At 41.6% G+C, this 25,519-nt stretch overlaps 2 protein-coding genes and 1 long non-coding RNA gene across 15 annotated transcripts in view; 1 reads left to right on the top strand and 2 right to left on the bottom strand.

Moving 5' to 3' along the window:
- Positions 1-2,696: 2,696 nt before the first annotated feature.
- On the bottom strand, positions 2,697-3,794 carry Atp5j2 (ATP synthase, H+ transporting, mitochondrial F0 complex, subunit F2). Its single transcript, NM_001170895.1, has 2 exons — positions 3,556-3,794; positions 2,697-3,112 (listed from the first exon to the last, which is right to left on the bottom strand). The coding sequence occupies exons 1-2, from the start codon at positions 3,632-3,634 to the stop codon at positions 2,868-2,870; spliced, it is 324 nt and encodes a 107-aa protein (NP_001164366.1). The 5' UTR covers positions 3,635-3,794; the 3' UTR covers positions 2,697-2,867.
- A 49-nt stretch (positions 3,795-3,843) lies between these two features.
- On the top strand, positions 3,844-6,326 carry LOC116738559. Of its 3 annotated transcripts, XR_004344855.1 has the most exons (4): positions 3,849-4,078; positions 4,891-5,161; positions 5,248-5,780; positions 5,858-6,326. It is a non-coding gene; the product is annotated as an uncharacterized LOC116738559 (long non-coding RNA). The 3 variants fall into 3 exon arrangements; XR_004344854.1 differs by having other exon boundaries at positions 3,844-4,078; positions 4,891-5,780; positions 5,858-6,097; XR_004344853.1 differs by lacking the exon at positions 3,849-4,078 and having other exon boundaries at positions 4,647-5,780.
- The window catches only part of LOC100114432 (nuclear factor of activated T-cells 5), a 65,168-nt gene continuing 44,346 nt past the window's right edge, over positions 4,698-25,519 (bottom strand). For 2 of the 11 annotated variants that reach the window (XM_031929364.1, XM_031929360.1), the window contains exons 2-13: positions 18,367-18,734; positions 14,795-15,119; positions 14,533-14,702; positions 14,108-14,456; positions 13,550-14,023; positions 12,886-13,466; positions 12,082-12,348; positions 11,249-11,562; positions 10,848-11,172; positions 10,102-10,635; positions 9,688-10,014; positions 4,698-5,153 (exon numbers count right to left, since the gene is read on the bottom strand). In XM_031929364.1, the coding sequence (XP_031785224.1) occupies positions 5,100-5,153; positions 9,688-10,014; positions 10,102-10,635; positions 10,848-11,172; positions 11,249-11,562; positions 12,082-12,348; positions 12,886-13,466; positions 13,550-14,023; positions 14,108-14,456; positions 14,533-14,702; positions 14,795-15,119; positions 18,367-18,734 (4,088 nt within the window). In that variant the 3' untranslated portion in view covers positions 4,698-5,099. Of the gene's footprint in view, positions 5,154-6,117; positions 10,015-10,101; positions 10,636-10,847; positions 11,173-11,248; positions 11,563-12,081; positions 12,349-12,885; positions 13,467-13,549; positions 14,024-14,107; positions 14,457-14,532; positions 14,703-14,794; positions 15,120-18,366; positions 18,735-25,519 lie in introns of those variants that run through there. The other 9 variants (XM_032599059.1, XM_031929363.1, XM_032599061.1 and 6 more) reach the window with 7 other exon arrangements.

The raw sequence follows: 25,519 nt of genomic DNA, 5'->3' as shown, positions 1-25,519 counted from the left end.
TGGTACAATTATACGTTTTTTAATTTTTGTCACCAGAGTAGGAGTAAGAACAAACTACCTCTCTTCTATCTTGCACCGTGACTTTGGCTACTACTAAATTGAATACACTTTTTATCTTGATATCATACAATACCGCCAATTTCATCATTTATTAACCAGAAAAATATACAATATTATTAGTCTTTGATTTATTTATTAAATAATTGTTTCGTATGCTTATACGCTGTTACAATTACAATTGATACTTCTCGTATAATATGCTTCATGCCTCTGACGTGTTTTACATATACCTGCAGGTTTATGCCCGAAGACAACAAGTCCTTGATGTACAAATATGTAGCAACTGAGTCCACTGATGTTTAGCGACACGTGGGATGCGCAACAATGCTTTGACAACTACGAGTGCTTTTTTTCTTCTAACGCCATGGTTTAGCTAGTTGAATAAAGGGATAATATTTGTAAAAGCCTAGCACTTAATCGACAACGACCCGAACAGGGAGACTAGGAATTTGCGATTTTGACCTCTTTGAGCGCCCTCTAGACAAGGTTCCTACCTTTAAACTTTATTAAACCTGCTTTACCTACTCATATTCATACAAGGTTCTCTACCTTCGATTTTTACAAAACTTGCTTTACCTACCCATATTAATATTACAAAGAACAATAACCTGTCTGAAAAAGGGGATAATACTCGTGTCCCGGCACTTATTTGACAAAGTCCCAAATTTGCGAATTTTACTGACTTTGACCTTTTCGAGCGCCCTCTAACTAGGTTTTCTACCTTTGATCTCTCCAAAATTTCTTATATTAACAAATATCAATGTCATGAACCATAATCTGTTATAAAAAAATGGTAGAGTACTTGTGCAAGCCGGCCTGTAAGGCTGTAAGTGTACTTGTATAAGTCCACAAAGTTTGAAATTTGCGATATTGACCTCTTCGAGCGCCCTCTAGACAAGGTTCCCTCCCTTAAACTTGAAAAATATACTATACTTACTAATATTGACACTAAATATCATAATCTTATAAAAAAGGGATAATGCTCGTGTAAGCCGCGTACTCAGTTGATAAAGTCACAAATTTGCGGTTAACCAGTGTCACCGAAAAAGCGAGGCAAGGTGAGCGAAAAGCGCAGCCGAGGAAGGGAAACCCAAGGAGGTGGAAAGAAGATTTAGAAAAAAAAAATAAAAAAATGATTGCCAAATCGGTGCACGAGCTGAAGCTGAAGATGAAGAAGCGCGCGCGCAACGGCTATTCTCGTAGGTAGGTATAGTCCGCTACATCAGAAAGAAGTGCACCAATTGCGTTGTACCTGTTGAAAAAAAAGACGTCATTATAATAACGATATAGTTAATTGTATGATTTATACGTTCGTATACGATTATCTTAAGCGGCTAACAGTATGCAGTGTGCCGTGTGAAATGTACCTAAATAAATTAACCAAAAAAAAGTGGGACTTATAAGTTCAGGACTTAGAAATTTTAGGCCTTAAAATTTCGACTTTATAAATTTTGGGTTATTGGGCCTCATAAATTTTGAGCCTTATAAATTTTGTCCTTTAAATACCGATGCCCTAAAATGTATTGTCTCATCAATATTAGGCCTTGTTTCTCTAGGCTTTATACATTTTGGCACTCGTGATAGTGAGTTCTAAAAATTTGAGAAATTGGCGTTTGGGCCTAATGAAGTTTTCAAATTACAAACTCAAGCTTGTTTTAAACAATTGGATGCGTAGTAAAATAAAAAGTAAAGTCTAATTTGGTGAAAGACACAAATTATTGCGCTTGACGCCGTGCCATGAAGGACTTATGACACGTGTATCGTACAATATTTTATAGCATCTGCCTGGAAGATACAACTATTTATAAATAGAATGAGATTATTGAGTCATATAGTATCGGTCTCGTAATAGCTTCTATAATCGAAGAGTTTCTTATACAGGATAATTTTGAAGTGAAAGCTAACTTGAAGGCATACTAGGCCACCAATGACTTTTGCAGAAAGAATTTTTTTCTCCAAAATAATAATATGTGTGTTTTTGGTATATCGCAGGTGAAAGTTAAGTCTTTTATTAATTGACATTTTTATCTAATAAAAATAATGTGATCAAACCATTTGTATTGTTATGCTAACAGATCATGACCAATTATATCACGGCAGATTAATTCATGATTATTGTAACGCATAATTCAATTGATTTTCATTCAAAAGAAAATCCATCTGAAATATTTACTTTTTTTTCTTAATAATGACATCTTTGTTAAATTATACCAGCACATTGCAGAAATTTAATTCGATGTTTCAGAATCATTAGTAAAGGTAATCACATATTAACCTTTTTATCATTACTTAGTTGCTGCTATTTTTACCATTCAAATTTAAGACGATACACGTACTTAAAATGAAACTAATTATGTTTATACTATTTCGTGTCTCTCCAAAAACCAAGATTCATGATTATTTTATTTAGAGTAAATTTTGATATACTAGTTTTATAACCTTTGGGTTATTCAACATATTATGTAATGCAAAAATTCATTTTGAACTTGACAATATTCAGTACTTTAGGGAAAAGAACTTGCAAAAATATTATTCAGTAATAGGAGAGAACTGATAAAAATTATTGCGCTTAAAAAACTGCCAAAACATGAGTTATTTACACAAGGATTTACATTAGATTTAATTTTATCAATTTTGTCACATTTCAAGGTGTTTTTATTGATTTTTTAAAAGGAATTTTTGAACAGTTTATGCTAATTTAAACTGTATTACACTTTATTGATTAATGGTTTATATTTTCCAATAATAGTATTAAACAGAATCTTTGAGTTGCTGAAAATACTTGTAGAGCTACGTTGACATACAGATTAGTGGTACTTGTAGTTCTTGTGGTGCTTGATGCGTCCGTAATTAAGAAAGTAGAAGAGTGCCATTCCAGCAAAAGTCAGCTGGAAGAATGGAGCAACTCCAGTACGCTTTGGCTGCACGTACTTGTGTTGCCAACGCCACCACGCTCTTGAGCAAAGAGCAGCGAAAGATTGTGGACTCTTGTTACGACGACCAATCCATGCTCCAAGTTCACCAACTTTCACCTGGCCAAACGGAGTGTCCCCTAAAATGTCATAGATACATCATCAGTTTGAGAATAGTTTGAATAGAGGTCAATCAAATCTCACTCGACCGATCATTCAAGATTTTCGTTTATTCATCAAGGAACGCCACTTATAACTATTCTTTCTCCATGAAATACAGTTTGCGATAGTAATTCATGCATCTATCGATCGAAAGCGAGTTTCGTTCATAATGGTAAAATAATTTTAGTAAAAGTGGAGTGTGGCACTGAGCAATTTAATTTGAGGTTAAGTTTCAACTTGTCATTAGGAAGCTAAGTAAAAACTACAACGACATAAAAGACCGATCCGCATCGACGCCTCTTTGGAAACAGCAGGAAAGCCTCGCGTACGAAATTCGCGGATGGACTCGATGCAATAGCGCTCTAACGAATTAGCCGACTGCGCAAGATCGCCTGCTACAAGACTAATTTACAGCACTTACTCGGGCCGTAGTAACGGGCAGGGTCGTAGACTCCGTGTATGGCGGGGTTGTACTCCTTGGGGTAGTCTCCAAAACCCATCTTTTGGGAGAGGTTGGCCTGAGACCGAGTGAAAAATTCGACTAAACCGCTCTCGCTCGACGATCCCCCTGCGCTTACTTTTCACTCGTTCTGCGGAAATATCCCATCCGCCATTAGGCAGTTTATATAACCGCACGCTTTTTCCAAGTGCGCGCAGCGCGTAGTCAGCTGGTCACGAACGAAAGACTGCGCGTGCGCGCGAACACAGCGGACGGCCCGACGGCCAGATGGCAGACTCGCTTATAATTTATAAGTAACTGGGCACGGAGAGCGAGAGCATCGCATGATAAATTCGGCAGGATATGAGTACCTATGGTATCGCAGTCAAAATGACAACGCTTACCTCGCTGCCGTTGATTTCGCGCCTGTCCAATAGAGTCATCAGGATATTGGGCTGCAATCCCGGACCCATGACTCTGCAGGGCACCAACACTTATCTCGTCGGTACTGGTTGCAAGTACGCATGTGGCATTGTCAATTGTTATTAATTTATTATTATTCACAGCTATAGCTGATGATGCGCGGCCTTGTAGTTGATCGCCTATTATTTGCAATATTTCACCATACTCATGTATACCTATATAAGTGTGTACGGCATGCCCTGCTCGCATATCACGCATTATATTGCAGTATAAGTGTATATATATATATATATATATATATATATATATATATGTGTGTGTGTGTGTGCACTGCTTAGGATGACTTTATTATTATTGTTCTGATTTATGTACATACATGTCATGATTTATTGCGCATATGTGTCTATCGTACCTATGACGTTCGCATATTAATTATCAATTTATCATTTTTTTTTTATCATTTTTATTTCCACTTTTGTATAGTTGTATATTTTGTTTACAGCTTTTAACAATATTGTAACAAATGATTTTAAACTCGAACAATTACTAAAATTTGAAATTTAAATCGAAGTATCTATATTATAATGTAAGTGCACATGGTATAAGTAGATTGACAAAAAATTGCAGGAGCATAATTGGACTGCAGGGATGATAATAAAACATTTGACAATTGGAATATCTTTATAAATAAAACCCTCATGTTAAAAAACAATGTTTTATATAGGCTATACAGTATGGGAAAAAATATATATAATAAATGTTTTAGATTGTTTTGTCCACACTAATCTCGCTATTTACATCTCTGGATAATATAAATTTTCAATGAAAAAAGACGCAACCAATTTTGATCCAAAACCATAGTTATTATTAAATTTTTCTGAAAATATTGCACAGACGGGTGTTGATCGATTCCGGGGACATGGACACCGGGGATCAGTACACGGCGCTCCTCAAAGACGTCCTGGCGGATGAAAACGCGACGATTGAGCACCTGATAGTAACGCACTGGCATCACGACCACATCGGCGGCGTCAGGGCGGTCCAGAGTTTGCTGAAAGGCAATCCGCAATCGAGTCCCGCGACGGTCTGGAAGCTGCCTCGGTCTACTGGCGACCCTGGCGGCGAGCAGGACGAGGAATCCGCCGGTGCTTGGAGCCCTTTGAATGTAAAAACTCTTTTTAGCACACACATGGTTTTATCGGAAAGGCCTATATTATATGCCGATTCATGCAATTTAATCTAACAAATCAGGTTCGAGGTTCAATCGGCTACTGGCGCAGGTCGTATTATTGTGATATATCACCGTATAATATGATCGCTGTTAATTATAATCGAGGCGTTAAAATCTACACTACTCTAAATTACTTGGCATACATTTTTCAACTTACTCCACTGTAATAAAAACGAACGATCAGGACGAGCAGCTGATAGAGATAGAAGGAGCGAACCTGCGGATAAAGCACACCCCGGGTCACACGACCGATCACGCCTGTCTCGTGTTGGAGGAGGAGAACGCACTGTTCAGCGGCGACTGCATCCTCGGCGAGACCTCGGCCGTCTTCGAGGACCTGCACGACTACCTCATCTCGCTGAAAAAGATCCTGCGGCAGGACGCTAAACTGATATATCCGGGACACGGACCTGTGGTGCGAGATCCTAGCACGAAGATTCAGGCCTACATCGATCACAGACAGAAGAGGGAAGAACAGATAGTGCAGTTTCTCGAGGGCAGAAGGGGTCGAGAGGCTTGCGGTGTCTGGGATATCGTCGACTCTATGTACAAGGTTGGTTGGACGAGTCATTTTTTAGTTTCTTTAAAAAAAAAAAAAAAAATTCGACTGGACCTTACTTTGTCTTTTAGGACACGCCGAAAAACCTCTGGCCAGCGTGCGCATCGAATGTGAACCATCATTTGGAGAAACTCTTGAAGGAGGGTCGAGTCAGTCACGAGGACGATAAGTGGTTGATAATTTGAGAAAAGAAATGCGTGCAATATAAAAGAAAACACAATCGTCTAGATTTTGTAAAATAAAAAAAAAAGAAGAAAGCATATCGTGTAAATATTTGTAAAGTAAATAAAGCAATTGCGAGCGCTGCAAAATGAAAGTTTTCTACGTAAAATTCAGCAAAAACTTATTTTTATGATTTCCATTTTTTGTTACAAAAATTGTATGTTACACATAATAATAGGTATAAAAACAAAGAGGCCGTTGAAGACCACAATATTATCTTACAAAAAGAAACTTAACAAAGCAAAATCATCGATGATCGTACAGTTTCGCTAGAAAAAAGAAATCGTGTAGTAAAGAATAAAATCTACGGCTCATTGATGCATGAATCTTTTTTTCAATTAAATGTTTCCAACCTAGGAGTATCGACGATATACAAGCATTATAGGCATTTTGAACGATTGGCTGTTAATATTATTACGTTTCTTTAAGTTACAAACAGGTTTACAGAGTATACAAGTATTACGTAGCACAGGGAAAACTTAATGTTTCGAGAATTCGAGTGTAAATATGCAATCGTTGGGCCTTTTAATACATTAACAAAGTAATTGTTTTCGAATTCACACTGCAGAGGCGGAATTTCGTATACATAGTTTTCCGACTCGCAAAAATGAGTTAGACCGAAGCGATGCACGGTATACGCATTGATAGATGCTCAATGTCCGTATAACAAATACAAAATATCAATCCGTGAAAACCCAATATTGTGAACGAATTCTCTCTTTCTCTTTTTCTTTCTCTGTCAGATAGAGAATATCTGATGATTTTAATCATTCGGGAGGCTTTCAGTGTACTTCACAGCACCATTGACATTTTTTTCCTTATACAGTCCATTACAAATTCGGAAAAATAATAATTACTATTAAGCACACTCGTCTTTACCGTTACTATGAATGTTCAATTTTTCGTGCGGTACATCAGGTTCGTACAAATATATGGAAATATATGCAGATGTGTACTTGCATAAATATATAATATAAGCTGCATACACAGAATAATGCATTTTCAAAATACACGAAAATAGAAATTCACACACATTTTACTCTTTTTCTCTTTGGGTAAACGTAAAAAATATATATTATATATCTATATATAATATAACCATTGTTATTGTATGTGTGTGTGTATGTATATATATATATATATATATATATATATATATATATATATATATATATATATATATATATATATATATATATATATATATGGCCTTTCTCCTCGCTCTCATATAATATACTTTCAACTAGATCGTCGTAACTTGCGTAGTTTATAATATATAATCTCTATATCATTTTTTTACATGTTAATATTTGTATAGATATATTTGTATGAACGTTTACTTAATCGACAATAACATCAGCGTATAATCACACATAAAATAAGGGGAGCATATCATCTTGACAACTGCCCTTTTTCCTTATGTATTTTTTACTTCTCAAAATTCTTTTTCTTGCTACTGTTTTTCACGCGCACATATTCCGGCATTCACACATATATATCCACAATATATCGCACACATGCTCCTTTGTATTTTACTTCTGAGTACTAGTTAACAAAAAACTGCAGTGATCATTACGATTAAAACAAAAAATTCCTATAAAATAATAATGAACAGGTGCTTGATAATGTGGCAAAAAAAACGAATAGTTAAACAACAAGATGATTCATTTTTCGCAATGAAATCAAGTCAATAGTAAATAGTAATAAGGGCATTCCATAACTTTCATAGACGTAATCCAATAGTTATGAAATAGCACGTAACATGGTCGTTAGTTAACGTTAGTAATTGGCGACATCTTGCCTATCCTTAATATATATAATTCTAATCCTCATTTTTAACTTTTCGCCTGCTTCTATCCAAGCATTCACTCGTCTGATTTCATACAACCATCCGTTCGCTGAACTCGAATGCATGATTTTGTTTTAATGAAGAGATACATTTTGGTCGAGATTTCGAAAGGCACCTTTTTTTAGTTGTTCTAGAATGGAATACAAGACAAACCGATGATTTTCTTAAGGCTTATATATCAATATAATATAGAACACAATCGTCAAATTAATTAATTTTAATACAAGTTTAAAAACAATTACTACCACTTGTCGTCTCTATTAGGCCTGCCTTACCTAATTCCGAAATTCGTCTGAAATTACGTATAAGCTACACGTTGTAAACAGTGTTATAAATCCAATATTCTCTTTATTTACTATATTCAAATTCAAGTTCTACATACAAATTTGTGAGACTCAACGCCTTCAACCCTCTAAGCACTTTGTGTTACTAGGTATGTAGGGATACAGTTGCAATGCTCACAAAAGAACTTTTCTAACCTTCAGTAAACGGTTACGGCTCAAACTTTATGGACTAATTTTCGGTGATTAAAAATTCAACGAATCATTGTTATTTTTGTCTAATATTCACCAAGTGTTAATTTTCCGTTCATAGGGCTTATTTCAGTATCGGCGGGCTAACTTTACAAAATATGATACCATTTTAATTAATATTTTAAGCAAAGTAGACAACTTTTTGCATTTTTTGTTACTAGAATCAGATTTTAATGTTTTAACCAAATCAATTTCCCTAAAATCAGATAATTTCATTGTCAGTTTTCTTTGTTATACTTTTTATGTTTCAAACTATCGCATGAAGCTCAAAGTTTATCAATAAAGTGTCTTTTCCTGCATTCTGAAGACAACAATAATGTCACTTGAAAATATAATTTTTGACCATTTTGTAATTTCTATGGAACTTATTTTGGATTTCTATGGTAAAAATGAATTATTGAATATAAATCATCAATAATAAATCAATGAATAATAAACAGCGTGTGTATACTTGATTTTTTTAAGTATAATAGCAAATTTGTGTAACATATCAATTGACACTTCGTTGATAATTCATCACAGGGTCATAGTATATTGGTAAATGATCGGCTAATGGCATTCATCAAACCTACACTAATTCTATTAGTAAAAAACATAAACTCATAAATGATAACGAAGCGAATTATATAATTTCAATTGTACTTTGTCAAACTAACTTTCAATTTAAACAAAAATGTATATATGTACACATTGAATGAAAAAAATAATGATAAAAGAATCATTACTAAATTTGATGACAGTTTAGAACTTAATAATCGTCATGAATACATTTTGAACGCAGCGGTCTCTCTAGAAAACGATTTACTCTAATCCCTTAAAAGTTAATTCATTTATTATGTACAGAATTTTTTACATACGACGATCATTCATTAATCGACTGGTCCTACGTATGTAGTGCACTCGTCTTGTGATTTCTCTAGTCTGCGAGTCGGAAAACATGAACCAATTTCCGAAAATATCGGAAGCCACTGAGTTTCGCTCCTGTATCACCTCTACCATCGACAAGAACAATGATATAATAATAATGATGATAATAATAATAATAATAATAATGATAATAATAATAATAATAATAATAATAATAATAATAATAATAATAATAATAATGATAATAATAATAATAATAACCAAATTTGAAAACAAAGAAGAACCGTTAGTAAAACACTCAATGACAAACTATGATTGGACTCACGTGTCCTGCACTAGTCAGCCGAGTCCTCAACAAGAACAATAACGACAATCAATCATCACCGACAGACTACATGAGAAATCCGTTCTGCGGATCGAAGCAACTTGCATTAATATAACTGAGCAGCTCGTGGTCAGTCATGAGATCCTGCGTCATCATGCCGTTCGCCGTGGCCTCAGACTTCCTAAGAACGCCGGCCTGAGTTTGCTGGACTTGCTGCTGTGGCACTTGCTGGGCCTGCGGTGGCTCGTTGTTCTGCTGCATGGGCGTCTGCTGGTTCACCACCGGCTGCCTTGGAGCGACATTTGACGACGTCTGCATGGGTATCGGCCCGGTTGGCGGAGACTTGCTGGCCACCTGCTCAACTATATTTTGTTGCGTTGCTGGAGATTTTGGCAGGATGCCTTCCATCGCGCTGTTCATAAGTTGTGCACTCTGAAAAAGTAAATCGCCCGAGTTTCAATAACCACGTTCAATTAAACAGATTAAAAATAATGCGAGGAAGAGCGAGTGAGTTTTTACCTGTGTTGCCACGCTGTTCAAAATATTTTTGGTAGCAATGATAGCGTGAGCTGTAGTCGTGGTGATCGGCCTGTTATTGATAATATCATGAGTGGCGTTGGTAATGACGTTGTTGATCGCCTGCTCAGCAGCAGTGGTTAGTCTTTGCTGGCTCGGCTCTTGGGCAGCTCCGCTGGCCAGAGCTGAACTGGCCTCGGCGACGAATCCTGCGGGCTGATTGAGCATCGAGCCAATGTCCTGTTGAACGGCTTGCTGCATGGCTTGGGCAGCCTGGGCCTGTTGCACCGCCTGCTGCACAGCTTGAACCTGCTGGACGACTTCGTGGGTCGCTTGTTGCACGGCCTGCTGGACCACTTCCTGGGTAGCCTGTTGCACGGCTTGTTGAAGCGCTGGTGCTGCTGGAGCTTGCTGTACTGCTTGAACTTTCTGCACGGCTTGCTGAACCACTTGAGCGTGCTGAACTACCTGCTGAACCACCTGTTGCTGCGCCGTTTGCACAGCCTGTACTGCTTGCTGCTGGGCTTGAGCCACGACCTGTAAATTTATTGTTCGTTATTATTAATTCTCAATTTGTTTTATGACCATGACCCTAAGTACGCAGTGCAATTTCTTATAGTGTCAAGAGTGAAAATAAAAAGTAAAAGATCGACAGAGGTATTAGATCTAATATGCAAATGGCATAGAAAGTCGGACTTCATGAATATGCTAATCCCATGCACATAAATAGACACACGATCTTAGCATACCTGCTCAACCTGCTGCTGAGCCTGCGCGACGACTTGTTCGACCTGCTGGACCTGCTGTTGCAAATTGACCGGATCCTGAGCGAGTGCCTGCATCGCCGTGGCGACGCTCGGCATCACCTCGGGCGATACCTGGAGAGGATTGTGGGCTGTGACATTGACGCTCGAGTTGACGCTGGCGACGGCTACGGCAGTTGCTGCAGTAACGATAGGCGACTCTTGGATCGTTGGCAATAAGGCCGCGTTAATGCTCTTTAGTAAACTGTCGTCTGGTGTTGGCTCCTGTACCTGGACGGGTACGCTCGGTCCTGTGTTACCGCCATCCACGCTGCAATGAACGTGCCGTTGTTTTATTAACGAACTTTAATTTTACTAATTTTGGACAGGATTTATTAAGTACGTACCTCAGCGGCGAAACGCTGTTCGAGGGCATGAGGGCTTCCAGCAGCATCGTCTTGACGGGAATCGGTGGGGTAGCTCTCGTAGTCTGCTGCGGACTACTAATGGTCTGGTCGTGCTGGTCGACTACGGCAGCGACATGGTTGATCATAGCATTAGGACTTGAGTTGGCTGGCCTCAGAGGCGAAACCATTTGATGCGAATCGACAGCGGAATTAACAAGATCGTCGAGCGGCACATTTGTCGTTGATGGAGCCAACATGTTTGGACTCTGTTGTTGACTACTCGCTATTATAGAGGCTCGCACGAAATTTGAATCCTAGAGCGGAGAGATTTTTTGTTTGTTTTAGTAATATAGTAACGTAGCTTTAAAAACGATCATATAAGAAGGATGTGAACATTTAATCATTCCCTAAAAGTTGGCTTTTCGAGAAAAGTTTATTCTTTTGAGATTCAATTTTTTATATCATATACTAAGATATTGCCATTATTATAATTGTTATCATTATTATTTTTTTTATTTTTTACTATTATTACTATTAATTAGATCAAAGATTTATGAATACGCAGTAGGTTTAATTGATTTAAGCAAAAGTGATAGAACCAGTCTATTATTAAATATATAAATATCTGTATGTATGTATATTAACCAGTGGTACATGATTTATCATAGCATTTTCATTAATGGAAGCTTATGTTTAAGCTCGCTTTTTCTTGTTAAAAATTTATCATATGACAAGGTTGACATTTCGAGAAATAAATTTTCCAATCAAACGAAATAGATAAAACATCAAACTAATGCAGGTAAGGTAGAATTTTTCACACTATTTAATGGTACCTGATCGGTCTTCTTCATTACCGTGGACTCAATCTGATTGAGGTATTTCTCGATGCTGTGGCCACTTTGCGCGGGTAGTGGCTGATCGGCGGGTGTCGCGGCGAAACTACCTAAATTGCCGTTACCAATGCCGTTAAATTCGGGCTGATGATGCTTCATTCTTAGGTCTACGACTCCGGGACTCTGCATGTTACTCGCAATACACGCCTCGCTCGTCATTATCGGACTGGCGTCTTTGTTAATATGGTGCGGGCTTAAGACTTTTACCTAGAAACGTGCATTTAGTCCTTAATAAAAGTTTGCAATGGTCATGAAGAATAATAAAAATATTGGTTATATTGTGATGATTGAAAAAATATTTGGATTTAAAAAAAATGGTCAAACTGGCTATTGGTATCTTTTCGGCTAAATTGACTGCGATGCTAACAGGAATGAATTTAAAAACCAATTATAATAGTTAGCTTCATCTATTTTGTTCGATTGGAAACTTTATTCTGCTTTTTTTTAAGCTTCTATCGCTTCGACCGCGAGGGCTTATTAGCGACGCAAAATAAACTACTACCGCTAAGACCGCTAAGGGATAAGCTAATTTATCAAACAAGAGGATTATTTTTTTATTTTTTTATCAATGTTCAAGTTTACTTTAACGAGAGAATTACTTTTGAAAATTACGGCTTCTCGACTGTATATCATAAGCAATTAGAGCCAACTGACGAGAATAGTCACGCTGAGAAGAAAATAGCCATTCATGCAGATAGAGAGCGTTGAGTATAAGAAATAAGAAGTAGGCGTTGACAATCTTACCTGCGACTGTTCATGCATGCCATTGAAGGGCGACGTCTGCGTGACCATGCCCATTGGATGTTGGTTCCTCATCATGTCAACGACACCAAGGAGAGCATCCTGTACCGGCGAGCCATTGGCCGCCACGGTGTTTCTGATCAAACTGCTCTGCGACGAGTCTCTCGAGTTCTCGTTGACCATCTGTTCTAGCGGACTGGTTACAGCGGTGGGATTGTGCGTCGAGGTAGGCATGCCCGACATGCTGTTGTCGCCCATGAGACTGCTCGAACTGTTCTCGTCGAGAACTTCGGTCTTGAGATTGTCGGGCAGGATGAGCTGCAAGCTCGAGGACGATCTCCTCGTCATCATGGGGTTGGTCACCATATTGGTTGGAGGTGGCATCATCACATCGGCGGAAGCGCCTTGGTTACTGGACTGCGAGCTCCACAACATCACCGGGGTAACGGGCGACGCGGCTGTCACCGGCGGAGGACTCGGGTCGCTCTTCAGAACTTCTGGACTAACGGCTGGAACTGTGGCGGATGCGGCGGGCTGAATGGCCCCCAGAAAACTCGCTGATCCCGCAGCTGCTGGAAGCACGGCTAGAGCGGAGGAAAAATGCAACGAATCCGTTAATCGGTTTTTCCGACGCCGGCAATCGTCGTCGCACACGAGAGAAACTCACCATTGGACGTGACGCTTCCAGGAACAACGAGGGACGTAGCCTGAGGCAGCTTCGAGGCCAGCACGACTTCTCCATTGGCCGCGGCCAGGCCGGGCTGCGCGCTTTCGATTTTGCCGACAGAGGGTGCCGGCGCCGCCGAGGCCGCTGTGTAGAGGAAGGTGTGGGGCTCGCTCGTCTTGCCGGAAGACACGGCGTAGAGCTTGACGCTGATGGTCTCCGAGGGCGCGAGGTCCAGTCGCCTGTAGGCCGGCACCACGCAGACGAGGTGGGTCTGCTGCAGGAACTCCTTGTCCGGAAGCACGGTGCACTCCCAGTGGGGCTCGAGCGAGGAGCTCAGGTCCTCGCTGTCGAGCTGGAAGACGACGCGCGTGTCCTTCAGGAAGTTCTTGCCGAGGATGAAGAGCTCGAGGCCGCCGGTGCACGGACACGACGTCAGCGACTTCTTGCAGATTTCGGGGATGCCGGGCGGTTGCGCTGTAAGTAGCAGTACGCGTATTTGACATGGAAACACGTGACGGTACGCCCATTAGACTTATTGATCGACAGTCGGATACTCACTGCAAACGATGGGTTGCGAGCAGACCTGGAGGGTCTCGCTGGTGCCATCGTCGTGGGCGATGGTCGTGCGGAAGACCATGCGACACCTCGTCGACTTCTTTTTGCTGCGGCCCTGCAGGATTCCGGCCTCTTGTGGAAAGCGATGCTCTACGTCGACGTTGCGCTCCTTGAGAATGCCGACGCAGTCGCAGGTGACGAGCATTTCCTTGGCCGGGTCCATGTCCACCTCGATGACGATCGTGCCGTCGACTTTGCGCTCGACGCACGGCGTCGAGTTCTTCCCGCTGACCCGGCATGCCTGGTAGAACATGTGCGGCGCAACGCGGCCCAGGTCCGTGCCGATGAATACCTGAGAAGAGGACGGATTAAAGCGATTCGCCTCGCGATATCGTACGCGCAAGTTTGCTTCAACGAGTCGCACTCACCTGGAGCGTCGACGGTTTGTCATAACCCATCAATCGCACGATCGGGAAGCCATTGCCGGTGCGGTCTTTCACGGCTCCGCGGGATCCTTCCGTCTGGTAACGCGCTCGATGCTGTTGCTCGGGCTGACAGACAATCTGCAGGTGTGTTTTGCCGTTTCTCGATAAGCTAGCTGCAGTGGCGGGGACATTGTTATTGAGAAAGCTATAAGTATTCCGAGGAGTAGTGCTGAAGAAAGCACAGCCGATATCAACTCAAACTTACACAACGTCGAGGTGAGGGTGACCGGGCCCTGGTGCGCGGGTGGCGCCCTCTTGGCCAGCACGCCCAAGTGCGACCTAGGCCTGGTGACGCCGACGACCCGGCCGACCGAGCCGTTGACGTTGATGGGCGTCCTGCCACTGTGGGCGATGCTGTTCCTGCTCGCGCTCTTGCTCTCGCTCTGCACGCCCTGCACGACCTCGGGGAAGGCAAAGTTCGCGTCCTCCGACTCGAGCTTTATGTCCATCTTACGACGCTTCGTGTCCTCCTCCCCGGCCACTCCGTTCCACGCCTGCAACGATTTGAACGAAAATCGTGGGTGTAGAAGCTGCTTTTTCAAATTGACAGAGGAAGACATTCGGATTATTTACTTTTCTAGCGATGCGACGCTACGGATTTTACATCGAAAACGCTAGCCCTACTCGAGAGAGGATATTATATTCAGACGTTGAAATTACGCTTGCGACATGAAATTAACGGAATTAGAATTTAAACTCGTTTTATTCTTATTGAAACCGAACAGACGTCTATGACTGTCAAGCTCTTTCCAATCCATCGGATCATCTTGAAGAGTAGCAGACTTCAACGCCAGCTGACAGTTTGTGACCAAGCTGAGCATGTTTCTATTACAAATTCGACAGTGTATAGAAATCGGATTCTTAATTTGAAAAAACTGAAATAGTCCCTTCTTATCGCGTGACTGAAATCTGGCACAAATCCGCATTTATGTCGCGCCTATCCGTGGCACAAGTAGTTCATTATTGTACCGAAAATGGTAAGTTGATACTACAGATACGACTTGTGTGCTACTTCTATCGCAATGTACTAATCGTAAGAAGTTAAAGAAAAATCTTATTTTTTCAGCAGAACGTATGTATAACGCGTATAAATAATAAATTATGTGAATACGAAAAGTATTATGGCGAAGCAATAATCTTGTACAAAGGCGTCGGCGGGCTTCACAAGGAAAAATTTAAGCCCAACTAATACACACTAACTATACTTTAAAAACGTCCTCCTCGTATTTATGGATTTACTCGCCGTTAACTGGCTTATTTACGAGGATGTTGTGTTCGAGCATAACTGAACATATATAACTATCGGTTGTTAACGCAACTAACAACTCATGCGAAATTTAAACGAATATTCATCATTATGAATTTATCCAATCTTTTTTTCAAATCTACATTGGAGTAAAGAGCCTGCACGCGTTACGTAGTATTAAAATAAAAGAAATGTCGAATACAGCAAACGAGTACGAGTGTAGAAAGAGTGTCAGGATAATCGAGATTACTTGTCATACATACTCGAGAGCCGCAGAAATTGCCTCAGATTGGAAGGGAAACAATTTGTGGCACGATGAGGCTCGTAGAGAGAGAGAGAGAGAGAGAGAGAGAGAGAGAGAGAGAGAGAGAGAGAGAGAGATGATGCGGGTTCAACTACCGTTTGCCTTGCTGTACGCGACAACAAGGCGAGCATTATACTTCTTATTAGCATTCGTTGTGTAACCAGTGCATCCCCGTATACTCTTACAGCTCTGTACTTTGATCGGCCGTTTGGCGCATCGACGCGCATTGGCATGACAATACACACACACACACACACACAAATACACACACAACACAATACAACAGTCATCGAAAGAATTTCATCGATCCTTTCTGACTGCGCGACTGCAGATCTACGATTTACGCAATGTATTTCCACCATGATCTTTCAGAAGTGAATTCCTCGTGAGTCGAGGAAGATAGAGAATTTACACGATGGGGAAAAACGTTGCTGCAAGAGACTGCAGAGTAAACACGCGTGTAAAAACGGCGCTGTGCTCGAAGAAAATTTTTATCTCGCAGAAAGTAGGTCACGCCGCTCAAAAATGAGCGAGTGGCATGCACACACACACACACACACATATATATATATATATATATATATATATATATATATATATTCCTTTTGAAGAACCATATCATCAGACGTAGAACATTTCATCCAAATTATTCGTTAATGAGAAGAAAACATAGACCTGCTGAAGATCCAACCGATCCAATATATAGAGCGAACGAGCTTTTTCCGTATCGGCTCACAATTAGAGCAATGTTCAGCGCTCGCTCGGCGGTGCAGCAATGAGGGTGTCGGGCCGATTGAACAATTTCTCCTGTATTTGCAAACAATAACACTCGCACATAACAAGCTCCCGATGACGATATAATAACAGTGGCACGAGCGGTAGCGCGGTCGCGATAAACGATCGATGAACAAATAAATTCGGCGATAAGCGCCTCGCGGACTCGCGCGTTCGTTCCGTTAATAAAGCGCCGGGGACTCGTTCCTCTCCCTCTTCTTCGTGGCTGCTATTTTTTCTCGATCCCTACTCCCTCGTGTGGACGTATCGGTATCGTCGGAACCGAGTTCGCGAACGATCGGTTCGCGATAGCGGGCGATTTATCGACTCGAGCAAATAGCTGCTGAGATAACAGGTGCGATGCATAATATAGCTTCGTCTTGTCGAGTCCATAACCTGATAACCGCGGCGGCGCGATAACGGCACGGCGGGTGCTTCTTTCTTTTTTAGCCTTTCGTCAATAACGCGCCGCGGCAATCTTGTAAGAATTCTGCTGATCGCTTCACGGAGAGGGTTTTGCGGGAAAATTACGACTGTTTGTTTTTGCTCGAAGACAACGCGGCAATGGTGTACACAAGATCGCTTGTATTGAGCCGCTCTTGTCGCCGCCTGTCTATTCCAAGCTTTCGCAAAATGCTATTCATGCATGTAAACAATAAATAAAAACATTCGAGCTGGAGATAAGTAGAGGCTTTATAAATTTGCACTCCGCCGCGCTGTTTCAGAAGTTGCGTCTACTGCAATTACTTTTCCGAATTCGGTACCGTATTTCGTTATAAAGTCTATAGACTCGAAGATGAAGCGGCGCTCGCGCGAATTCTCGAAGCGTTTAACAGCTATATGAGGAATTCTACGGGAAAAATACACTTTTTTGGTTGCAAAAAGCGTGAAAAACAAATGTTTACAATTTTCTGATTGTACATGTTTAGAACAACGCACTGAAAAAGTGCCTTGTGACACTGTAAGAACGAAAGAACGGGAAGAAAAGAGCTTTGATTTCAAAAAATGCGTTGAAAATGCTTGATTTGGCCAAAAGTTACGCATGACTGAAAATGTGGAAAAATCATGAAAAAAGATACAAATTTCCTGACTTCGAAAAATCCTGCAGTTTTCATATGGCCAATAACTTTTCTCGTTCTTTCATTCTACCATAATACATTTTCTGTTTGTGCTCTAATGCATTTGAACAATGGCTATTTTTTGACGAATTCATAAGGGACCTGTAAAACAGTGTCACGAGGCACTTTTTCGGCGTTGGAACGTGGAACGTAGTATGCCCCATATGCGCAACAAATAATCGCAACAGCGCGCTCCTTTATGCAGGCAGCAATGGACGAACCCAGCGAATCCCGAAATAGCCTCAATGCGGTACACTCACAGACTGCCCGCGCGAGAGCGCAGGTCGATACGCGCGGATTATAAGAATGCACGAGAGATGCAATAATGAACTCACAGCGGCTTTGTTGAGGTGCTGCTGCTGGCGCTCCTCGAACCCGAGGCCGGAGTCGTTGGAGTTGTCGCAGAGGTCCTGTGTACTGCCCTGTAGCGACCTGCTCGCGGCAAGTTGTTCATTCGAGCCCCTTCCCGCGGACGGGAGCCTCGGCTGGTGACTCCTCGGCGGCTGCGGCTGCGTCGGCTGCTGCTGCTGACTGACTCTGCTACGAGTATTGACTGGATTCGCGAGGGCAGACCTGGCTGGAGCAGTAGTCGATCCGTTGCTACTGCTGCTGCTCGCCGCGCGGCTGCTGCTGCTGCTCCTCAGGCTAGCCCCGGTCACCGTCGACGATGGGACACCCGTTGATGCCGCGCCTGCACTAGTACCTGTTGACATAGAAACATACGTCGAGGTCAGGTGATTGTTCTCTCGACGGCCTTGGACAGAATTATTGGGCGGTTTCGTCGACGTTTACTTTGGGAGATAAGAGCTGCTGCCGCCGGCGCTGCTTATTATACACGGGCGGCGTTTCGCAGGCTAAGCGTACAATCAAAGCTATCCATTTTAACGGGTTCGCTTTACCGACGCTAAACTTTCGCCTGGGACGGTGCAGTCATATTTGCAAGCATTACACACTGCATATCCATTGCCGCCGCACGTTTAAAAGTCCACGTGAGCAGCGGATCAATCGATTCCGATCGGGTTATCCTTGCTTTATTTTCGTGCATCGCGATTACAGAGCCGATATCGATCGGCCGATACTACTCGCAGCCCACTATAATTAATTCTTCATCTCAAACGAGCCTCCAGCTAGGTAATACCTATGACGAATGCGTTTGCGACTCGGGAATCGCCTCGTTGCTTCAATTCGAGCGCATGACAACAAAATACGAAGCTCGCCCAGTTCAAGCAAGGTATAAATATAGCCGGATGGCCGGCCGGCTTTTATGGACCAAATGATTTATGCCAGTGGAGCGAATGAAAACATTTTTCTTCCCCGATATAATATATCGTCGCCGTGCGGCGGAGCAATGAAGAAAACAGCTCTTGCCCCTTCCGCGCATACGCAAACAAAAATTAGATGACGGAAGAAGATAAATAAACGTGACGAGAGAGAAGCGCGCGCATGTCCATATTTTCGGGACTTGTATATTATATACCACACTCGAGTGGGTAATGCGCGGGTTCGAATTCGGATATTCGGAGCAGAGGAACAGCAGCGCTCTGGACGCACGACTTGTGCATAATATAACCGCGAATTATCAAAAGAATAGAAATAAATAAAATAGAAGCGGCGTATTCGCGAAGAGCTGCTCTCTCTCTCTCTCTCTCTCTCTCTCTCTCTTTCTCTCTCTCTCTCTCTCACTCACTCTCACTCTCTATCTCTGTCTTTCTGACGTCTTCGGTTCAAGGTCCACGGTGAGGTCGTCGGCGCAGAAGCGAGTCCCCCCTCCCCTATCTCGAAGCTTTTCAAAATACCTTCTGAATCGTTTTCGACTGACATCGCGGCATTTCCATTTCGAGTTTTCTTTTGTTCCCATACGCAAAATTCTGATTCGATCGTTTTTCAATAAAGCAACGAGAATTTTCCTTGATCAATACGTGATCGATCAGCTACGTGGGAGGCTGGATTTTATCTGCGGAGGTGTTAGCAGAAGAAAAGGGACGACGGAAAAATGAGCCCTCGCGGATTTAGCTCTTCAAGGAAATGCGCTGTGATTATAACCAGATATTAATTCAAAAGATTATTTTCAGACTTCGAGGCAGATGCCGATTTTCTTTTCATGATTAACATACTTTACTTTTTCCATCGCTATTAAACACAACACAAACGTTATAAGCTTCGATCGCAGGCCAAGTTTCACGCCGATGTATCAAAGTCCATTGGCGCATTAAACGAGCTTATCTCGCCTCGGTATAAAGCGATGGGGCCAGTAGCGTCATTCCATCGAGCACTCAATCTCGCAAGTGTTTTTACTGAAAATACAAAAGAAACGAGCTCTTGATTATATTATTTATTCAATTTTCCCAACGTGACCGATAGCGAGCGATTTCGGCTTTATTTTCGTACGTATACATATATACAATAATAATACTCTTTGTCTGGCGCCCATCGAAGAATATAGCCTGCGCGTCAGAAGAAATTCGAATTGAAAACTCTTTTCTTTTTATAATACGAGAGTAGGTACTAGATGCATAAGGCACACATTGAGAAAGAACCAATTGAACGATCGTCCGCGCATGATCGAAAGGCTTCCCCGTAGGAAACATCTTCTTGCGGCTCTACACACGCAAATGAAACCCTAAAACTCGTCTGGCGCACAGGCGACCAGCGAACAATAGTTTTGCGTCATTCATTTGTGTTATTGCTCGTAATTAAATACTCGACTCTCCTTTTTCTCGTCAATTTAACATTTATATCCGTGCTCGAATGTTTATTCATGCCTTGAGCGTGCTAATGCACGCAAGGATTTTCGCCGCGAATCAAGTTTTTAGGAGCTTGGCTTTTCTTATTCCCATCGCGCTCGTGCGGCGGCAGACTTGTTCACAAATTTATTCGCCACGCGTGTAGTCTTGCGAGGGAACTTTGAATTTTCTGGCGAACCATTCGGCTGTAAGATAAGGTTAAACAGCTTTGAGGATGGACGTAAAACGCGCATGCGTGCGTGTGCGGCAATTAAATCTATACTGTATGACTCTGATACGCAAACTCTCTTAATTAAACGATATTGCAATTTTAGATTTAGATCATCACGCGCGTTAATCATGTTTGTCTTATATAGTTAGTGAAAGCCTCTTTCATTCAACATGCAAAATGCAAAAGAAAAATGGCAACGCTTATTTTCTTAATCATAAATGAGATAAGATAATATAATTTTGGTTCTATAATGTAAAACGAATACGACAACAAGGACGCGCAAAGAGCGTCTAAAGCCGCTAACGTGATGAAATCGAGTGACATGCACACAAGTGTAGTAGGAGAAAATGTATATTTTTGATTTATTATAATATAAAGAGTAGCTGCAATTACAACTTTTTAGGACGACGGGAATGCATCTTTGTTCAATTCTACCTAAACTAAAACTCACTTGACTATGGTAATAAAATTGAAATTAGTCGAATTGTAATCATCAACAAGTTCCGACACGAAAAACAAAGTGCGCATAGAAATGTCTCCGTACCGATTTCCTCAATTTGTAGACAAACGACCCCGAGTGATGTGCAACTAATGCGACCCGCTCGTTTTTTCAACAAGAATTCCAAAAGTCAGAGGCGAGAATGAGCGACCTTTCTATTCCTGGCCGCTGCGAACGCCACAGTGATCACGCATGTCAAGCCAGTCATAACGGGATCGTAAAAAACTCATTTAAATACATAAATAAATAATTAGCATTAGAGATAGAGAAATGAAACTGTCTATTAATTTTTCTCGTTCCTGGGATTGCTCAACAGATTTAATGCGCGCGCCGGATCGTAACAAAGAAATTGCGCGACTATATGCGTGCGGTGGAGAAGAAGTTTGATTTTTTCACGCTTAAAAAAGCCGTGCAAGAAGTGCCGATTTCATTACCTTAATAGCCACTTTGTAACGAAAGTTACGATGGTTTCTTACGCTAATATAATAAATCATTTTTTGCGTGTATTCGCGCGAAATTTATGCACTTATAGCATATATATATATATATATATATATATATATATATATATATATATATATATATATATATATATATATATATATATATATATATATATATATACACCTAATATTGAAAGAAAAAGAAAAGAAAAATCAACAGGTTTTTGCTTCGCCTCTCTATAACGAGGCTTTAAAAGCATTGATGAGCAAAGCCAAACTAACTGTACTAAAATATATGAATATAAGCTACCCGAGAGCCAAAGTGCGATTGCGAGCTTATTTGTTATGCCAACGAAAATATCACAAGTGGAATTAAACCGAAAAGCATAAAATTAACAGTCGGCGTGAAACTGACACAATTCGAAGTATGACAGTCATATAGGATCCTGAATCCTCTTCTTTCAAAACTTGCAAATATATAAGAAATTTGGTTATTGAAGCCGAGAATACTTTTTTATACAACATATACACTCGATGATTCGCATTAAAAATCTTTTACAATCGAAGTGAGAAATTTACGCATAAGTAAACACGGTCAAACTTACGATGTTAACACGGATACAATGCGAACCGATACTACATCTGTCAGAACACCGAAGTGTATGGACGCACGAAGACGAAGCAGAGTGAGGAGAGAGAGGCAAATAACGAAAGAGGGAGCGAAATAATCGTCCGCGTCAATCAAGCCTCCAGAATTATAAAACTTGACTGAGATAAAAGACGAATAGGAGAAAGAGGAAGAGAGAGAGAGAGAGAGAGAGAGAGAGAGAGAGAGAGAGAGAGAGAGAGAGAGAGAGCAAAGCCGAACGAAGGAGGAAAAGACGTGGTGAGATAAGAAACGAGGCTTGAGAGCCGAGCCGCCTCGAAGGTCTATCTATAGAAAACCAAACGACCACCGCCACCACCGCTACCAACAGCAGCAGCAGCACACTTGGAAAATAATTGCGAAAAGGGGTTGGAGTTATTTCGATGCGTTATAGGCAGGAACGCACACAAAGGAGAGGGCTCAAAAGCCAGCTCACTTGCACTCGGGAGAATTGCTGCTGCTGCCTGCTACTGCATCAGTGAGGAGCGCCTGCGCGCGTGTGTGTAATTCGCGAGGAAAATTACGGCTCGATGTCAACGACCGCCTGATGCCATTTCTCTCTCGCTCGCTCGCTATAAATGCAATTGCACTGCCGACGACGTCTCGCTTTTCTCTTATAATACCAATGTGCCTCTGTTATTTGCTTTGCATAATGCGCGCGCGAGTGCGTGTGTTGGTCGGGCTACGAAAACTCGTGACGTGTGTGACGAGGACAAGTGGTGCACACGTGCCCCCAGCGCCAGCATTTGCGCGTACTGCCGACTACTCATCAGATTCACGGTAAAATGTATGCGCGAGACGGGTTCATAGAAGCTGGATCTTTCGATTAAACCTGCTTTTTCACTTACGTAACAATACTTTTATGAGATAAACAATATTGCCGTCCGCGCAAGTTTGAATGCGCCTTCTGTTCTCGTTTATCTCGTTAGGCGTGCACAACAAGCGAGTGAATAATAAAGCAACAACCGGCGAAGCTTATAATATTATGCTCGCATTAAAATATCGCGGATCCACATGGATGCATGATGTTCTGTAAAAGGCCCGCATCAGTTTAACCCTCAGTGCCCGTAAAAACACTTTCAAACTCAACTATTGCGAGACGCGCTTCGATCTAATGCATTGAGCTAGAATGCAAGGCTGAAAAAAAGACGATATTTAATTTATTTCAATGCGCAAATGATTCAAGCGCAGGCGTCCTAAAAACCGTAACACAAATCTGTAGGGTAAAAAAATGACAAGGCGAGATAAAAGTAAAATCTGGGAAAAAAGTTTATCGCGAGAGTCTGGGCGAGCAGAGGCGGCAGGTCACTTGGTCTCGGTCACGTGAGCGGTGATTAAGAAAAAATTAAATATCAGCTTTGATGACATAAGTACAAGAAAGTTCAGCGATCCCTTAATCAAAGCTGCTCGGAAAGTTCGTCGATGTCGATACAGCAGTTATTATTGATTCTCCGTTTTGCTCTTTTCAATGTTACGACGATAAAACCTGTCGTGTTTTCTAGTTTTCAATAACTGGCCAGCAGCTTTTTGGCTTTCAACTATGGTGCGCGAACTTTTATGTCGAGGAACAAACATCTATTTGCCACTGACTGGTTTTATAGAGATGACACGAACGAGTTCGGCTGGCTAATGAGTACAGTTGACAATAGACCGGTAGAGTTTATGAATTTATTGATTTTTTTTTAATGCAAACCAGTCACGTGAACTGATGCGAGGTATAATTTAACGCTCATAGGACTAGCTTTGATGCGCAGTCATTATGAAAAAAGAAAACAAAAATAATGGGCTGGAAATAGCGGCGCTAAGAGGATCTGGCCAATAAGAAATCCACTGAATGCGAGAGGAAAAAATCAAAAATAACACAAAAATTTCACACTGTACTGTGATTTACTTATAATCGTTTCGTCATTCTTATTTTAAAATCGCAGCGATGATTCACGGATTTCTCACAAGTCGACGATTTCGGACGTTATGCTACTAGGTATAATGCGATGAAAAGAATGTCGTCCACCGCATAGTGACGACTCTCGGGGCTTTTTCAATAACTCACGCATATGTATTTGTCGCAACTGTGACAAACGACTATCTAAATATTTATCTATACGATATCTCTAAACGAATTTCGCCCCGTAAATGCAAGGGAACAGATTGTGCGTATTATGCGTAAGCGAGTGAGCAATCACGTGACCACGTGACGAAGCGATGACTACATGTTTTGGCAGTCACGTGACGCGCGCCGCCACGTTGTTTACTCTGCGGTGCATCGGTCACGTGCGCCTCAGCATAGGGAATGTCGAGCACTGTTCATGGGTATTTACATTATCCAACCTCAATCTTTGCATTATTCGCTCGCTATGATTTTTATAATTAGGCGGCTAAAATTGCGGCTCTCTATCAACGCCAAGCGTGCGGATGATTAAGCGCTTGCCAAAATATCCGAGCTACACAGCGACGCGCATGCCTGACGTTTGCGAGTGTGTTACAATATGTTTCGATATGGCGCGAAAATTACGTTATTTGTGCAACGCGCGCGCATCAACATCGGAGATACAGATGTATATACATATATCGCGCCCTGCGAAACTTCCAACGCGATTTTCCAACGGATCGAGCACTAATGCTTTGTCAAATGGCACCTCACCCTGACCCGGATCCCTATTTGTCTTGGGATATTCGGTCGTATAACACCGCGGCGAGAGAATCATCACGGGCACGTACCATAGGGTATTACGCACGGCGGGAGAGAGCTCCTCGCCGGCGGTGGCGTAAATTTAAAAAACATCGATAACGAGATCGATAAACATTATTACAACAACGGAGCATGGCGCTAAACGCGTTTCCAGCCTTCGCTCGAACGTCAAGGACGGCTCGCCGATGTGCATGTGCCGACTGCCGAGCCTGGAGCGAGAGCACTATGCGCTAAAAAACGATTAGCATAAGCGTTT

The sequence above is a fragment of the Nasonia vitripennis genome, chromosome 4 (genome assembly GCF_009193385.2).
Source record: "Nasonia vitripennis strain AsymCx chromosome 4, Nvit_psr_1.1, whole genome shotgun sequence".
Taxonomy (NCBI): Eukaryota; Metazoa; Arthropoda; class Insecta; order Hymenoptera; family Pteromalidae; genus Nasonia; species Nasonia vitripennis.
The sequence above is the reverse complement of the archived record's forward strand: the minus strand, read 5'-3'. Positions and strand labels throughout refer to the sequence as shown.

Coding starts and splice junctions, on each gene's coding strand:
- Atp5j2 (NM_001170895.1), bottom strand. CDS start 3,634: ATGGGTTTTGGAGACTACCCCAAGGAGTACAACCCCGCCATACACGGA. Junction 3,113..3,555: donor TGCCCGTTACTACGGCCCGA/GTAAGTGCTGTA, acceptor ATGACATTTTAG/GGGACACTCCGTTTGGCCAG.